Raw genomic sequence first — 12,091 nt, 5'->3', positions numbered from 1 at the left:
ACATGCATATTAGCTCCTTCAAGTGTTGGTACATAATTCTTCAGGAGGAGAATTCATGCTTTGGAGTTGGTATGGCTTATGTTGATTCTGTTATACCATTCAGGTTCTTGCTACATCAGTTACAAGAAATACGAGTGAAGGTCTGACCAGTTCTGGACATGATTCCATTGACAGTACGCATGAGAATGATGTGTATGGAGAAGATGACGACAGTATGATTTCCGGTCCAAAGCAGGAGCAAGTAAACTGGTCTGCTCCTATATCGAGTCAGTTTTCTCGAAGAAATAAACACCTCAGATACCGCACTAGGGTATTTGCAGCAGAGTATGTTGTGTATATGACTTTTGCTTCTATCAATCCCAAACTTTTCTGAAGGTACTACGTAATATTTTTGTTTCACTCATCATTTGTATTTCCTATTTTTGATAAAACAGATGTGTTAGCCATGTACCGGTTGCAGTTGGAACAGAATCAGCTCATTTTGATCTCTTGTTGGCAAGGAGTGCAATAGCTAAGGGGACTTATTTATCAAATGATTGGCTTGTGCTTAAGCTACAGGAGTTGGTCTCGCTTTCGTATCAGGTCCAAACATAAAACAGATCTTACATACAGACCATAGAACTATCTGAAAGAAGTTCTTAAGTCAAATTTGCCCGTTTAAAGCTAACAACTACATTTGCATGGCAGATAAGTACTGGACAGTTTGAGGGTATGCAACCGATAGGCGTGCAGCTTTTATGTTTGATTATGGACAAGGTGCCTGAGCTCTTCCAAAGATATAGGCCTTGACATAAATACATAATTTATTCATGATATCAACCATTCACTATATAGCAATTCTAAGGCAAACATCTGTGACTTGAATTATAATATGGAAGAACTGGTCAAGGCTTGTTGACCATGCATATTGTGTTGCCTTTAAAATACTGCGAAACTATAGTACATTTTTTTGCGAAGTATAATGTTGTACATGTGTCCTGAAAGTCCTGTTATTTGCTTGCACAAATCATGTGGTAGTCCTTATAATTGTTTCACCAGGGAATTGAGTACCGAATAGAGATTTTTAAATTATCTATCTTTTTGTACGAATCCTTTCCTGTGATTGTATTAGTCCTCTAATTATCTATTTTAAATTATTTACTCTGTTAAACTCAACCTGGGCCTTTTTGTTTATAGTTTGGCATGGCAGTGGATCCTGAATTTCCTGGACATATCTTGTTGGAACAATTTCAGGTGATTCTCTGATCTCATCACTTTCTAACGGTAGTTTTGAGCAAAAAAGAAATTCTTGATGGCCTGTGTTCTTACTGTGTAATCCAATACATGCATGCGGCAGATGTATGCCGACAAATCATCTATGCTGATATAAATTAACCAAGTGATTGACCAATTATTTGATGCACTGCTGTGTACTTCAAAATGCAGGCTCAGCTTGTTTCAGCTGTTAAAACGGCAATAAGTACTACTTCTGGTCCACTTCTATTGGAGGCTGGCCTTGAACTTGCTACAAAGGTGAGATCTCTATCCCTAAATAAATCCTGTTCTTTCCCTTTGATATTGATCTCCACTTATAAACAACTATGCTCATTAACACCAGGTTATGACGAGCAGCGTCATTGGTGGGGACAAAGTAGCTCTTAATCGTCTCTTTTTGCTAATATCCCGTCCACTAAGTGATATAGAGGACCTTTTTTACCCATCTTTTGCTGACTGGGTTGTGTGTAAGGTATTTCTCCTAGATTTTCTTCTGTAGTGATACATCTCTTCTGTTTTTGTTTTCAGTATCTGGTACTATCGTTGTTTCTGATCTTTGCTGTGCAATCATACAGATCAAAGTGCGCCTTCTTACAGCGCATGCTGCAGTAAAATGTTACACCTATCAATTCTTGAGGGCAAAGGAAAATGTTCCTGATGAACACCAGCAGCTGGCACCTTTACTAGCAAATAGCTCAATGCTATTGGGGAAATATTGGGTTGGAGCCCTCAAGGATTACTTTTCTATAATCTTTGGCTTGCATTCAAGAATTAATGTAAGACCATCCGTCAAACTCCAATCACTGCATACCTAAGATTAGGAAATGACCTATATTGTTTTCTTTAAACAGCACAAGCCATTCCTTGATGGAATTCAGTCATTATTGGTCTCGTCGAAGGTACAGAAGTATCTTGATGAAGTTTGGGCACTAATTCTCCAGGCAACAGCTCTTGATGCAGCTCCTGCGGAGTTCGGCGCGGATGATTCTGAAGATGTTCATGAACACATGTTTATCTCTGGACGTAGTATGGTCAAATTGGAGCAAAGTGATTTCCAGTTTCTCTGGGGACTATCTGTCCTTGTGCTATTTCATTCACACCAATCAACGGTGAATGGTTCTGTCAAGATGAAGCTTGACTGTAGCAAAGAGAATTTTTTTTCGAACATTGTTTTCTATGGACTAGATAATCCAAGATCATGTGATCAAGTCTTACCTGTGTTATTGTCCCTCACAACTGAAGCCTTTTTCAGCAAGGATTTCCTTTCAGTCGATATTTGCCAGGAACTCCTTCAGGTCAGTGCACATTCTCGATATTTACGTGTATTCTCGATTATGATGGGAATCTAAGTATAGTGCTAATGTATGCATTACTAGGTGCATATACACTTTTGATCGGTGCAATGGTTCTCTAGTTTAGTTTTGAGTATATTTCTGTCAACCTTGAGTTAGTAGAGCGCCTGAGCCTACTATAGCCATGCAAATTTCAATGCAAGGGAACAACTTTGGCCATGGCAGTCTCTACCATTGGCTAATAAGCTCAAGTATTTAGCTTTTAATATGACAAGAGTCTTACATCTTACTCCCCCCGTTCCTAAATATAAGACCTTTTAGAGATTTCAATACGGACAACATACGGATGTATATAGACATATTTTAGAGTGTAGATTCACTCATTTTACTCTGTATGTAGTCCATACTGAAATCTCTAAAAGGTCTTATATTTAGGAACGGAGGGAGTAGTTATTTCTGTTTCTGAGGGAACTTGCGTCGGCATACCCAACTAAACTCTACGCATGTTTCCAAATGATAAGATGCCTTAGATGCAATTCTGATACGCCATCAGTGTTCTTTAACTTCATGGACATCTTTGAGTGATTGCATAGTTGCAAATTGGTATGCAGGTCTGAGGTTATCAAAAAAGATATGAAGCTGCTTGCTTAGATGTGTTACTATTTATACTTCTATTTAGTTGTGAGTTTGACTTTATTAATTGTGTCATATCCTTCTCAAGGCCATTCTTACGTTAGCAATTTGCATCAATGCAGGCTCTAATGTATGCTGATTGCTCTGGTGCTCCTGTTGTATCTCTGTTCTCAAAGGTAATCTACCAATCATAATTCATCGTGCTTTCATCATGAGCACCCCTGAATGTGAACATTATCCTCATTGTATATTATGTTTGAGGATATATGGTTATTAGTACATGTGAAAATGCAAAGAAAGAAGATGAAAGTTGAAAACAAGTTCATAAGAAAACCACCAGAAACCCACACCTGCTTATTATAATGTAAATTCAGAATGGATGCCTGGGCAGCAAAACTATGATATGAATTGGTAAATTGCACTGCCTTGCAGCATGGGATCATCTTGGTCCGACAATTCGTGAATGTCAATCTGGCACCTTAATTTGTATATGTGATGCACAATTAGTCAAAACCCTCCCACAAGGGGTCCACTTCTGACAAACCTGCTGGAGTTGGGGTTTGTATTTTAGGGTGTTCTCAAACGACTCCCCAGGAGCAAGGCCCTGGGACAAAATGATTTCACTTCCAAAGTTGTCAAAGCATCGAGACACAGTGAAAACTGCTGCGTCTGACAAATTTACCTGAACTAGTAATTATGTACATGCAATGCATGTATTAGGTAGGATATTAGTGGCACGTTATATTAGGTAAGGTATATTTGTGGCACATTGATATTTGGTAAGATATTAATTGCTTTCTTCGTGGGAATGGTAAGATATTAATTACATGGCAGATTTCATGGGATAGCGTTGAGTCTAAACATGTTTATAACCAATGGCAGTGGTGGGTAATTAGAGCGTTAAATATGTTTGGTGCTCAACATTGGAGCGATTTGAACCGCTAGATTACATGATTTGAAGGTTGAGATGGTTTGGATCTGCCTCTTTGGGTCTTTTTATATTGGTATAGAAACATTGGAGCGATTTGAACCGCTAGATTACATGATTTGACGGTTGAGATGGTTTGGATCTGCCTCTTTGGGTCTTTTTATATTGGTATAGATTAAGCATTGATTATGCTGATCTGGGAGAAACAGGATGGCTCCATCCTATGCGAGATCAGGCGAATTAGCCTGCTATCTATTGGCTAAGCTCTTTGCCTAGATGCTAGTATCGTGCCTCTCCTAAGCTTCCAGCAATTGTGCGTACAAACTAATGCACATTCATCTGTAGAACTCATAATCCATGACAACAGTGTCGGAACCAGAAAATATGTATCAGGGGGGCCAAGTGCTACGAAAACAAGTTAGGGGGGGCCAAACTATTGAAAAATAGATTTTCAGCAGCAAAAGAAAATACTGATTATGTCGCTGTTCGTAGCTAATTAGCAGTAAAATCCCAACCCCCCCCCCCCCCACCCCCCGCGGGTCTACGGCACTGCATGACAACTTTAGAGTTTGCCCAGAGGTTTACAATCTTGTTCCCAGCTGTGTTAAGGCGGCTATTCAGACGGCTAGCCTGCCAGGATTGGTGTTGGACAGCGGAGTATCTGCCCAGGCACTAAGCTACCACCTGCTAATCCTTGTTTGCTGTTGGACCAAGCACCAGAAACGATGCAACATCTCTTGATCGCGGCAGCTTTGGCGCGAGATTCTGTCATGGATTCAGTCCACTGGACAGCCACCTGGGCCTGGAGATGACTTTGTAGAGTTGTAGATCTTCACGATGCACAGCATGCCCGTGGTGCAACGGAGGGGTTTAGCCTTCCTTTCCATGCTCTACGCATAGTAGATTTAAGTGCCGAAATGCTGCCCTCTTCAATGATCGACATCGCTGAGCTGATTTCTGCCATCCAAGCAGAGGCATGACTCTTGAGTGGCGGTTGGCATGAAGGGTTACAGATCACATTGCCATCCACGCCTAGCCTGTGACAACTTATTTAGTTCTATCTATCAATGCATCAAGACCCATGACTTTTGTGTTATCTCAGGAAAATGGACCTGCTACTATTGTTTCTTTTTTGAATATAAGATCATCATTTATTCATGTGTGCTAAAAGCTTATAGGAGCATTGCACCTTTGTGCCATAAAAGTATTGCTGCTGGTTTGGAATTTGGGGCATCTGTTGATTTGTTCTATTTCAACATGCTTTCATCGCTACTTCACTAACAAAATTTTCCTCTTGAAGATTATAAGACTCTGCCCTGACAAGTTTTTTGAGGCGGAAGACTTTGTCTTTGTTGCATTAGAGTTATACTCTCATTGTCTTGCCATGGTACTTCAAAGGTATTTCTACCATAATGTACTTAACTCCAAATCCCATTTTATGAGCTTGTGATTATTTCGTCTTTCCTCAACATAATATTGGCAATTGGTTCCTTTTTCTCTCACATTGCAGCAGGGATGGAAATTCTCAGGTATCGTCAAGTAACACGTTACTTCCTGAACTATCTTCTGCAAGTGAGACTATGGGTTGCCGGATGGAAAATAAGGTAGTGATACGAGGCAACCCGAGCTAATATCTCTGACTGTGCGTGTAAAAATTCCTTATTGCCTTTTGAAGGGCTTTTGTGATTTATGAAAACTAATAGCTTAATTCATGTGGCAGCATTTGTGGAAGCTAATGATGGTACTGCTATCCACATCGCATCAATCGTTTCAACTCGTCTCGACTGATCAGTGCTTGTCAAATATCATCTCCTTTCTGCATAATATCTTGCCTTTCATGAAGAGGTGCTTTAGAGGTAGCATCTTCCTGTTGTTCTTGACCTACTTCCTTTAAGAGAACTTTTTGCTTGTGTCCGTACAGTATCAGCATATTTCAGAATTTCCCTGAAAACATAATAAGTATCTAAACTGCCCTTAGTCCTGTCTGTACGCATCTCGAGTTTCAGTAAACTACTGGAGACTGGTCAAACCAGTCTGGAAAATACGAGTATCTATGTTTGCCATATGTACCAAAAACAGAATTTTGCCAAAAGGAAAATCGTAGGTAGCTTTAAACTTTTCTGTCCGAAAGTGCCGATTGAAAAGGACTATATATATTAATGTTGTCTGTTTTGCAGAAAGAGTTGAACCAGGTGATGTGCACACCAATCCGCAAGTTGCATTAGGAGCTTTGATTAGCCTGTTGGCATACTTCTGTACAGAATGTGATAATAGGATTACGATGCTGGAAAACAAGATTTCTGATTCCTACAGGCTGTTGGCGAAGATACTATTTTTTTGTTCCGGAGAAGTCATTGCTCTTGCAAAACTTGTTCACGAGATTGAGTTTCTTAATGAAAATGGTAGTAAGAATGATGTGTATATGTGTGGCAGCTTTAGGCATTGCATACACGTTATTCAGGGATCACTTCGTAGCACCAACATGCAGGTACCTAACTGGCTTTGCCTACTATGTGCACCTAACATTTCAGATTGTGTTAGTAGCTAAGAAGGTGGTTTGACCAATCAGGTTCAAATGCTGGGGATACATGTGCTGAAAACTTGTGCGCAGAGAGAGCTAACTGAAGTTTCGCAAACAGAGACTCATTCTTTTATGATATTACTTGGGGAATTACTAGGAGATGTATTTGATTTGATGCAAACTGCATTGAAGGTACTGTTTGTATCTGTATTAATTTTGATATTATTGACATTTCTACGAAATCAGATGGCATGCTTTGACAACTTCTCTTCTCCAGAATTGTTCAAGCCAGGAATCTGTCAACGTGATTGATGATTGTCTAAAATTGCTGTTCCTCTTCCACACACTAGCACAATCACAGAAATACCAGCAAGAGGCTACAGTACTTCTGTTGGATGCCTTACTGATGGTTTTCTATTTGTCCGATGATAATGCTTCACAGGTAGCAAATCGATATCTTTTTCCCAATTTCATATCATGTGTATACTATCGTGTTTGGTGTTAATGTCTGTCTAAGCGGACCCCTTTCAGGAACTTACTGAAGTAAATACCATCTCCAAGAAGTTGTTCTCTCATTTTATTCAGATCCCATCAGCCGCCATACAGATCAAAGATGTAATGCTGTCAGCACCACCTACAAAAAGACAGCAGCTTCAGGTATTGTGCATTAGTATATGCTTGTCATTCATCGTGTGAATGTTTTTCTTTGTACATCTTTTAGATCCTGATTTTCATGATGGCTTCTATTTTTTTTGTCACATTGCGATCCATTCTCTTGCAATTTGAGATTACCTTCATGCTAAATATCCAGCTGGATGCAGCTTTCTTTTGATGGGATGTGGGTTTGGGGCATCTTTTGATGTAGTAAATATCTGCATTCTTTGCATCTTAAAGCACTCTGTGATCTTGCCTTTTGTTGTAGGACATGATCCGAGCTTCAGTCAGCCATGGTCAGATCATGGTGCCATTGAATACGAGTGCACAATCACAGCAGAATGTTCAGGATAGCAGTAAAAAACCTGGTTCTGTAGCCATAGCGTCTGGTGCTGATGCAGGCGAAGAGAAGGATGGAAATGAAGTTAGCGATGATGACTGGGATGATGATTGGGACACTTTCCAATCTCTTCCCGCAACTACTGCCAAGGATGATGCAGATTCTGCTGTAGTTGTTTCACCAATTCCTGAACAGGGCTCCGTTGTAAGTTCTCAGGAACAGATCCATCAGGGAAATACTAATCATGATATTGGTGATTTGGATGTAGCAGTGGGCACATTAGAAGGCAGAAAATCTGCTGAGAGAGTATTTGGGGAAGCCTCTGCTTCACAATGCTCTAGCCCTAAGCCACAGGTCAATAGAGAATCCCTAGAGTCGTCGTACGAAGATGATGAGAAAGTTCCAAGATATCCAAGAGTTGATTGCGTGGAGCAACCGGCGGATGTTCTGATGAATGATAAGACACTGAGTGAATTGCCACAGGATCATGACAACCAGTTTGGTTGTAACGAAAGAAACAATGGTGACCTGGAAGATGAGGGCACTGATTCAGCTATCGAAGATAACAAGAAGGATGCTCTTGGAGGAACTCGAAGCTCCGAGGGAGATGCCCTAGATGAAAATATTGCTTGCAGAGACGATTCCACTAACAGTTTGAACAAGCTTTCAGATGTTGTGGTTAATGAGGGCAGCGACATGCCATCAACTGTTGATATTAAGGAGTCTGGGGAAGAGTTAGCACCTTCCTCTCATGTTCTTGGTACGATGAATGCTAGCTTATCTGGGAATGATGTCAGTATGAGCAATGCCGACGCCAAACCAGAATCATCTGTAGGTGAAAGCTCAGAATCGTAACTGAGAGGAACTTGTTGTAGACCACATACATCACTGGGGAGAATCGAATATGCTGATCAGAACATAGGAAATGAAAAACAGCAAGGTTGGCCTAGTTGCAAGCACTTTGAATCCTCATTGCCTGATCTTGATGATACAATCCGGGTGCTCAAGCCTACAGTCTAAAAGAGCTGTCTGCGCCGAGGTGTGGTGAGATCAGAAGCATCGCCCCACGATAGAAGATTTGTTCATAGTTACGGGTAGCCTGGAGTTGCTTAGCTGTGACGTGGATTGTATTGTATGCTTGTACCATACTGCTTGTTCTCACATGTTTGCAGTAGGTTTTGGTTGCATGCTGTAGAGTTTGTATACCAATTTTTTTATACTTGAGAGTTCAGACATCAGATGCGAGGGTTGTACACATGTATCTACTGTTTAATGTTGCGCGGTATGCAATTGGTGAGCTCATCTTTGTGCTGGGAATAGGAGGCCAGCTGATACCATGTTTGCACGGGAACCTGATCTACGTCATGACATTTCGTGGATGTCGTGGATATTCATCACGTTTATACGAAGTCGAGTGTCTGTGCGGCTTGCATTTACTGATGTGTTTTTGCGATGTTACCATGCTGTGCTTAAAATTAAGATAAAGGTGTATCTGCAGAACCTGATAAAAATGCCTAAAGGTCGATCCTTGGCCTGTTTAACCCTTATTACGTTAAGTTTGACCCTTAGCACATTAATGGTTCCTGAACGCCTGAGTACAACGACTGAGCGTGCACATACGTATTTGAGAAGTTCGGCCGGCGATAAGGGTGGAACTTCAGCCGGTGCACTGCCGCAATATGACTGTCAGAGAAGCATGCCGATGTAGACGTTGGCGGAGAGACGAGCCGAGGAAGATATGCCTCGGCCAAGCTTGAGATCATATACTCCCTCTATTCATTTTTATAAGACCTTAAAGACATTTCAAACAATGTACAAAACATCCCATTTTAAGTTGTCTGAAATGACTTATAAAAGTGAAAGGAGGGAGTAATAAACATAATAAATACTAGTATATCTGAACTTCACGCTCGGGCGCTCGGGGGTTTCTGCCCCTTGTATGTCAACGAGAATCGACATGGAACTTGAGCTCTGTCAATAGCTGAACTTACCGCTGAAACCGAGCCAAACGTGAGACGCGTGTCCACCGTGCTTCTCCACTATTTTCACAGAGCCAAAAGAGGCCGTGAGCCCAATCCGAAGCGCATAGTCACGCTCACGCCATATGAAGACGTCACAAAACGTTCCTCGCCAAGGGCGCCTGAACGCAGCACCATTCTAACGCGCAGATGCATCATGAAACGCACCTCCTTTGTGACCTTGTAGCACGGCCAGCAGGGACGAACCCGCAGCCGCACATGCGCCGACGGGCACGTCCTCTTCAGCAAACAGCAAGACGTAGATCGCACGGCTTGTGTTTCTGAAAGCCGATCGAGTGAGTAGCAGCATATTGATCATTCGGGTGCTGATCTGTGACATGACCTCAGGAATATGCCAGCAGCACGTACGCCCGCCGCTGAAAAGAGCTCTCCACACAAGATGATTCGTCTAGCCACCCGTTCTTACTACTTCTTTTCTGCCTGAGCAATGATATAATCTCTTGGAAAAAAGATGACATGCCCAGCCTTGTATTCCTCCCTCGCAATGATGTACCGTATGATCTGTTGCGAGACACATGATCCATGTTAGGTTAGTGGATCGCACCTGCACTGGGGCTCCGTGCTGTTACTGGCGGATTTGGATCTCATCAAACCTTTTTTTGTTCTCCGCCCTTTCCGTTAGAAGAAGCCAGAATGGAAAGGGCGATCTTTGCACTGTACGTACCAGGTGGGAGTGGGGCATTGTGGATCACACCTGGAGTGGAGGAGTATCAAAGTGCACGCGGTTTATATATAGCTGGTCTTCTTCTGTCCATCGGTTTGGGATGGAACTGTTTTGCATAGTTGGGATCGACAGGGACGCTTGTGCCACCTTTGGGAAAGGGAGCCTAGGCCCATTTCGGGATAAACACGATGACCTTGTGCGTGTAGGGGCAGAGAGATCCCTTGGGAGCTTTCGTGGGGCCGCATGTTTTTTTTTAAAAAAGGAGGATGACCCCCGTCCTCTGCATCTGGGAGATGCATATGGCCACTTTATTGATTATTCTCGAAGATCTTACAAAGTATTACAACAATGTGTCTGAATCCATCATCTTGGCAACATATGCCGCTACTCCTCAAAATGATGAAGGGGTGCTAGCTGGGCCACTACCCAAACCACTCACCTAAGCCTAATATCAAAAGCCGAAAGCCGAAACTCATTCGGAAGCCCCAGCCGAGCCACATACCGGGTCTGGGGCACAATCCGGTGAGACGCACTCGTGTGTCGTCGCCGCCATCTTCCACATGTCTTCAGATCATATTAAGGCTTCTACCTGGTCTGGCCATTCTGCCATCGACGTCACCATGACGCCAGACAGCAACCTCCTCCTGCGCGAGCCCATCTCCGCACGTCGGACGCTAAGTCTCCACAGCGCCATGCCATCGATCTCCGCCGCCATCAAAGTTTGGGATGAAACACCGCTCCACCATTCCTCTAGCCAGCACTTGCTCCAAGACGATGCCCCCAGAAGAAAAAGCGATAGAACGCCATCATCATCCGATCCGGAAGACCCAGATCTGGGGTTTCCCCCTGAGCACCCCGAACCTGATGGCGCAGACTGCCAACGATGCCTCGACCATCGGCAGTAGCTCCACCAGACGAGCGTCGCCTACGTCACCGCAGCCTCAAAGATGAAGCTGACCAGAATGCATGTGTCGACACCGAACCGCCGCCACTTCCACCGCCGCTTGAGCAGCCCCCGAGCAACATCTTCAGGAAGGAGCACGCCACCGTGGTGTCGTCGTCGCTTGGAATAGGGGGGTCTGAGGTTTTCACCTGAGCTCCTGGGAGGGGTGGAAGGAAGGAGATCCTCTCCGAAGCCTCCAACGAGGGAAGCAACACCCAAGGGCACTGCCATCGGAGTGGCCGCCACGCCGGCCAAGAGATTCCCCCGGAACCCTTCCAGCCACCGGATCTGCAAGGCCAGCACCCAAGAACGGTGACCGAAGCCACCAAGGGCCGGATCCGCTGCAGATCGGAGTAGATCGGGGTCGAGGACGAACATCACCCTGGCCACCAACATCCAGCGAGGAACCGCCGCCGCAGCCGAAACCCACCACCTCCCCGCCATCCACATAGCCAGGGAAGTGGCCCACCTGACCACGCCGGCGCCGCCCGCTGCCAAGCAGTGCCGCGTGCCACCAGCCATGGCCGCCGCCATGGATCCGAGCCGCAGGCGGGCCGCCAGCCGCGGGGCCCCGCGGGAGAGGAGAGCCGCGCCACGGGGGGAAGACCTAGCCGCCGCCGCCACGACGCGGGCTTCACCCGGTTGTGGCCTCCGGCGGCGGCGAGGGGATTAGCTGGAGAAGGAGGGCCCGGTGGCGGCGCGGTTAGGGGCTGCCGCCCGAGTCGCCTACTCTAGGCGACGCGGGGGCCGACTTGGCTACGCATGTGTGTTTGCGTGAACGATTGGAAGCTTCCCGCGTCGATTTCTCCTCCGGGGAGGGGTA

General features: G+C 44.3%; 1 protein-coding gene across 2 annotated transcripts in view; it reads left to right on the top strand.

The window, feature by feature from the left end:
* The window catches only part of LOC125525826 (protein SWEETIE), a 34,049-nt gene extending 25,130 nt beyond the window's left edge, over positions 1–8,919 (top strand). The window contains exons 32-48 of one of the 2 annotated variants that reach the window (XM_048690828.1): positions 104–324; positions 435–582; positions 688–756; positions 1,177–1,233; positions 1,426–1,512; positions 1,598–1,726; positions 1,830–2,030; positions 2,106–2,549; positions 3,302–3,355; positions 5,408–5,505; positions 5,621–5,711; positions 5,828–5,963; positions 6,285–6,595; positions 6,677–6,820; positions 6,906–7,070; positions 7,160–7,285; positions 7,551–8,919. In XM_048690828.1, coding sequence (XP_048546785.1) covers positions 104–324; positions 435–582; positions 688–756; positions 1,177–1,233; positions 1,426–1,512; positions 1,598–1,726; positions 1,830–2,030; positions 2,106–2,549; positions 3,302–3,355; positions 5,408–5,505; positions 5,621–5,711; positions 5,828–5,963; positions 6,285–6,595; positions 6,677–6,820; positions 6,906–7,070; positions 7,160–7,285; positions 7,551–8,477 — 3,408 coding nt within the window. In that variant the 3' untranslated portion in view covers positions 8,478–8,919. Of the gene's footprint in view, positions 1–103; positions 325–434; positions 583–687; positions 757–1,176; positions 1,234–1,425; positions 1,513–1,597; positions 1,727–1,829; positions 2,031–2,105; positions 2,550–3,301; positions 3,356–5,407; positions 5,506–5,617; positions 5,712–5,827; positions 5,964–6,284; positions 6,596–6,676; positions 6,821–6,905; positions 7,071–7,159; positions 7,286–7,550 lie in introns of both variants that reach the window. The other variant, XM_048690827.1, reaches the window with a different exon arrangement.
* The last annotated feature ends 3,172 nt before the right edge of the window (positions 8,920–12,091 follow it).

Source organism: Triticum urartu, chromosome 7 (assembly GCF_003073215.2).
Source record: "Triticum urartu cultivar G1812 chromosome 7, Tu2.1, whole genome shotgun sequence".
NCBI lineage: Eukaryota > Viridiplantae > Streptophyta > Magnoliopsida > Poales > Poaceae > Triticum > Triticum urartu.
This window is presented reverse-complemented; position numbering and strand designations above follow the sequence as displayed.